Source organism: Anneissia japonica, unplaced genomic scaffold (assembly GCF_011630105.1).
Source record: "Anneissia japonica isolate Jap-2015-1 unplaced genomic scaffold, ASM1163010v1 scaffold287790_len634930_cov199, whole genome shotgun sequence".
Taxonomy (NCBI): domain Eukaryota; kingdom Metazoa; phylum Echinodermata; class Crinoidea; order Comatulida; family Comatulidae; genus Anneissia; species Anneissia japonica.
In genome coordinates, this window is record NW_022748191.1 from 619,050 (window position 1) to 624,852 (window position 5,803).

Genomic DNA, 5,803 nt, shown 5'->3' on the forward strand with positions numbered 1-5,803 from the left:
GATGAATTCGTCGAGAAAATGGTAATATTTTATGAGAAATAGTTTGTATTTCTCATTTTTTTATTCTTTTGTGTAAAACTAAAATTCATGCCAATATTTTTCCATGATTTATAATAATTGGAGTAATGCAAATGCATATTTTCTAAAAAAAGTCAGTTTTTAGTGAAATATTGCCGGGAATGGGGCTTTAAATAGATGAAATAATGTGATTCTTTTATCAGCAAAGTCTTTTTATGAGGCTTAGGGAGTGGAATTGTTTTTAGTCGAGAGAAAAAGTCCTACTGTTGAAGGAATTGAACCCAGGACCCTGATATTAGAATGCAAGCATCTTAACCACTAAGCTATACAACTCCAATGTGCATGTCTACATCCTTGCTGTTACACCTAAATACAAACTACACTGTAGATTTGAACTAAGCCAGTGAGTAGCCACATACTGAAAAAATATAGAAAAGCTATATAATCTTAATTACTTGCAGACCACATTCTGGACAGCCAACCACCATATGTCAATCAATCACCATATGTTGATCAGTCAATCAATCAATGAATCAAACAAACAGTTAATTTATAAAGACAAATAATACAATGCTTTCTATAGACGGTTTTGAAGGCCAGAAAACCCTGAAAAAAATTATTAACCAGATCACCATGCCATGAATTTTAAAAGGAGGTGACTTTTTATTTTTTATAGACTTGGATTCAGACCCTCATTTATTCTTAGTCTATTACTTTGAATCTGATTTGAATAACTACAAGCCACCAAGTGTCTGGAAGGAAGCAACTAAAGACACAGCTGATGACAGCAAGCTCCATCCTGAAAGGTAAGGATTTTAAATCTTTTTTTTTTCTTTTTTTCATTAGTCTTGTTAAACAATGGTAGCCTGGGGGTCATTAATTTTTCTAATACGTTAAATAACATCATCATTTTTTTTTCTACAAGCATAAGCAAGTCATTCTATGCAAGTGCTAATAAGAAGAGGGCTGAGTGCGTTCTGCTTGATGAAACAGATGGAGTTGTTCGTAAACAGATCAAGGTCATTCCAGCAACAATTCCCATAATGAAGGAAACTTCAGAGACAGTTGAAGATTTCAAATGTGAAATGATGAAAGAAAAAGAAGAAATTGATAGGTAGAGGATAATGTCTTTTATTTGTGTTATGAGTATCATCAGTAACAGGGGTCCCAAATCTCAGAAGTCATTATCACAACAGACTCCAGCAAGCAAGCAAAAATTTCCCAAAGGCTAACACATCTTCCAACGTTTATGATATTTGCCTGAGCGTTTGGCTGATTGTTTAGCTGATTGGTATGGTTCCTGCCTCTTGCATGCCAGGGCCCGGGTTCAAAAACCCAGCTCTGCAGCCGAGTATTAAATTTGAGTCTTTTATAAAAAAAATGAAAAAAATGCTCAGCTCCTTGAGTACCCTGTAGGAGAGTCACTGTAGGCGAGTTAAGGCCCATATCTAGTATCTGTTTTATGTTGTAGTTAAGGTCGAGTGGTACTGCACTGCGGCTGTCGTGGGTCCCCAGGGACTCATTATTATTATTATTTTTATTATTATTATTATTATTATTATGTTACTAAAACCTACCTTAAGGAGAACTTAGTGGAGAAAGTGGAGAACAATTAAGAAAACGATGTTAAGGGGAAAATCCTCGAGTAAGTGCTAGTTATTATTATTATTATTATTGTTGTTGTTAATTTTATTATGACTGCTACTATTGTATTATTAGTACCTGGATACCTGGATTCAAGTCCTTATAATATCACCATAGTTGTTTACAACAGGGGACTTTGGATGACAATTAATATTTTAATTTTTTTTATAGATTGGATAAGCTTTTGGCTGAATGTACTAACGATGAATGCACCTACAACAAAGATATGATGACAGACTTCACCCCATCATTTGAATTATATGTAAATACATTTATTTACTAAATTATACAATTTCCTTTGTACTGCTCAATTTGCCACCAGGAAGTGTTAAAGTGGGTGGGTGGGGGTCGGTCCTATATTTGCCACTTCTAACACAAATGCACACCCACACTTTAAGTTATTATTCATATCTTCATTTTTCATATTTCATCCATTCTTAATCAAATAATTATTGTTTCTTGAATTTTGAAGGTTGGTAGAGGAATGAATCATTTTCCAGCAGTTGAATTAACAATTGAAGATAAACTACAAGAACTACGAGAGAGCATACAGCGGGACAGACGTGCCAACCGATTAGCTGATCTAAAAATTCATTCCATGCTAGATGGCTGATTAGATAATAAAGATGTATGTATGTATACAGCTATGTACGTGTCAATAGATTATGCATATAAGAACAGTATATATATATTATTGTGATACATAGCTTGATTATCCTAATGATAAAAAGGGTGTACAAGTAATTATTCAAACAAAAGCCAAAGTTTTGTACTAAAACTATTAGTTCATCATTATATTTATTATACTATTTATTGAAATGTTGTCTTTTAAAGTAATCATTACAGTATTATTCATTATGTTACTACTGTTATTACAATTGTTTATATAAAATGGGAAAATGAAAAAAAAAGGATATGGAATATGATTTTGCTACCATCAGAATAATGATGAACATGTTAAAAGTGTAAAATTAAAAGTAAAGTAATCTTCAATTTTCAAGTTTGTATAAATATAATGTGTTACTTTGAGTACTTTTTTTCTGTACTTGGGTTGAAATTTAACCATGATAGTAGTTTGCCAATAAGCTTGCAAAAAGCAAGATATTTTTGTGCTCATTTGCAAATGTTTTGCAGCTTGAATGTCTTCAGGAGGAAGATTCAAATAATTTGTAAAAAAAAAACATGTTAAAAGACTGTTTGAATGAAAGAAATGAGACGGAAAATGTTTAGGAAATGTAAGGAAAAGACGTTTTTATAAAATGCAACAAAAAAAGATATGGAATATGATTTTTCTACCATCAGAATAATGAGGAACATGTTAAATCACATCTGAAATGTAAAATTAAAAGCAAAGTAATCTTTACATATTTTTTTACTATTTTTCAAATTTGTATAAAGATGTGTTACTTGCAATCAAAGGCTTAGCCAGTACTTGGGTTGAAATTTAACAATGATAGTAGTTTGCCAATAAGCAATTAGCATTTTTGTGCTCCTTCAGGAGGAATATTCAAATAATTTGTTTTAAAAAAAAATAATGTTAAAAGACTGTTTGAAGAGAAAAAATGAGAAGGAAAATGAAAGAAGCTTAGGAAATGTAAGGAAAATAAATAAAATGGTATTCTATGAAAACAACTTATCAATTGCATTTTTTTATTTGGTTTGTGTTTTTTTGAGGACCTAATGGTTTTTGACATTGCAGTAGTTGCAATTCACTTGTCAAAGATAGTAAAGAGAAAGAGAAAACATGATATTTAAAAAAATCCCATAAGGACCATTTCACAAGAAGGAGACAATAGGGGTAGCAAGAGTATTCAGTAATGACCTGGATATAATAGATAACTGCAGACAATTACGGATTACCGTCTTGAAATAATATTTTATTATTATTATTATTATTGCTATTGTTATTATTATTATTATTATTATTATTATTATTATTATTATAAATATTATTGATATTTATTGTTGTTGTTTTTAAATGTTTGCTCCCTCGCTCCTTATTTCTAACTCTTGCTTTAATATCAACAGTTGCAACTGCTTCCAGTCCATGGATTCAGTCTGCTGAGTTTGGTTCTGCAATACTGTTTAAACCATACTAAACTATTTTTGTTGAGACTAGTTTATAGACTCTGGTTTCCTAAACTAGAGCTTTGTCGAGACCTTCCTGGAAGAACGGGTAAATCTGTCACCTAAGACCTAAATCGATAGAGAAGCACACAAACAATTACATTGACATAATACAAGTTTTGAAAAGAAGAGCTCTGTGGCGACCATCACGAAGTCTTTAAAAAGAAATCTTTATTGGAGTACATATAATATGTACGGCAAAAAGTGACAATACCGTTACGAACAGTTCATGAATGGAGGGTACTTTTGTAAATTCCCCCCAAATTTCCTCAACAGAACTTGAAGACGCCCTCATTGAATGAATGCTACCTGTGATAGACAACTAAAAAAATAATACGGTCATAATGATAACACATAATAATATTGGTTTGTATTTCCATGTGTTTATTATTGTAAATACTGTCGATTACAAATTCAAAACAATACTCCCCGACCCAATGGTTTACGGTAAAGGGGAATCGTGAATTAAGGGAAACAAGTAGTCTATTCGATATGGAATGTAACCAAAAAAAATCTCGAAGAGCGATATCTCTGGAAGCGTGGTGAACAAAATGAATGATAAATATTTTATTAATTCATACTTGTGCATACAGTCAATCAACTAGTATGGCTAGTAAACATATAGCTAGTACACTACTTGAGTGCTTTCAGAATAGGCCTACGGTATAATAGACGAGTGGCCATCAGATTGAAAGTGCTTTAAAGAAAATATTTCGTAGGCATCATTTATTACAAGCTGGCAACAAGGGGAATCCACATCACCAGCTCTTGCCTCACACAGAATGAAATGTTGCCACGCTGAATTTTGGATTTAAGTGCCAAATTTGACCAAAAAAAATTGGCAAATTTTACACGTTTTTACCCAAAAATTGTATTTTGAATCTAGTGCCATTTTTGGGTCAACTTTGGCTCTAAAATCCAAAATTCAGCCTGGAAATAACCCATTCCGGGTGAGCCAAGGCTTGGTGATGAGAATTCACAAGTTTTTGATAAAATTTTCAGACGAAAAGTTTGTTAGCTTAGTATTTTTTAAAAATATAGCATGTAACTCTGAAATACAACATTTCTGAAATTTTTATTTTGTATGTGGTCAGTGTTTGAAAAAGTATCAGACGAAAAGGCTGTTAGCTTAGTATTTTTCGTATTTATTTAATAAAACATGTATTATTAAATTTAGCCAAATATTTTATAAAAATGTGTCATCATACACATCATTCGATAGATAATGTTACTAGCATTCGTATGATGCCAAATATAATTGAATCTTCCAGTGACGAACTAGCTTCAAAATACGATTTTTGGTCAAATTTGGCACTTAAATCCAAAATTCAGCGTGGCAACAGCCCATTTCATGTGAGGCAAGAGGTGGTGATGAGGATCCACCTTGTTGCCAGCTTGTAACAAATGATGACTACGAAAAAAAAATGAGCACTTTCAATCTGATGGCTACCCGTCTGTAAAACGTTAATCTAACTACGTTACATTACAATGAATGATGGTAATGATGAATTAAGAGTGTTCAATGATTGTTGAGGTTTATGAATGATGACAATTGCCTAGAATGTTTGTGAACTACAATTGTCACACCACACACTAACTTGTGTTTATCAGGTAGGCTTTAATTGCTCAAGTTCGCACTAGACCTAGATCTAAGTTATTACACGAGACAATGCTGGTGATAAATATTGTTAGTGTAAGGTTGTCCATAGCAATCCCCAGGTTCGTAAGTTGAATGAGGATTTACACAATTCTACATGTATTATTATAATAAACTCTCATGCTAAAAATACATAATCAATCAATAGAGATTTGTAAAACGTCAATATCCACGGTGGATCAATGTTCAGTGGCGCCATGAAGTTGGCATTTCTCCAATGATGAATTACTGATTATATATACAATATATATGCATACATGTCTTTTCATTGTCTCTCCATTATTAAGGTTTCCCCCTATGGTAGTATATAGTCGTAAGTATATAGTCATAAGTATATAGTCGTATATATATATATAT

General features: G+C 32.2%; 1 protein-coding gene across 2 annotated transcripts in view; it reads left to right on the forward strand.

The window, feature by feature from the left end:
• Window positions 1-3,225, forward strand: part of LOC117120690 (germinal-center associated nuclear protein-like) — a 56,373-nt gene extending 53,148 nt beyond the window's left edge. For both annotated transcript variants that reach the window (XM_033265721.1, XM_033265722.1), the window contains exons 29-32: window positions 695-824; window positions 944-1,132; window positions 1,834-1,924; window positions 2,135-3,225. In XM_033265721.1, the coding sequence (XP_033121612.1) occupies window positions 695-824; window positions 944-1,132; window positions 1,834-1,924; window positions 2,135-2,275 (551 nt within the window). In that variant the 3' untranslated portion in view covers window positions 2,276-3,225. The remainder of the gene's footprint in view (window positions 1-694; window positions 825-943; window positions 1,133-1,833; window positions 1,925-2,134) is intronic.
• The last annotated feature ends 2,578 nt before the right edge of the window (window positions 3,226-5,803 follow it).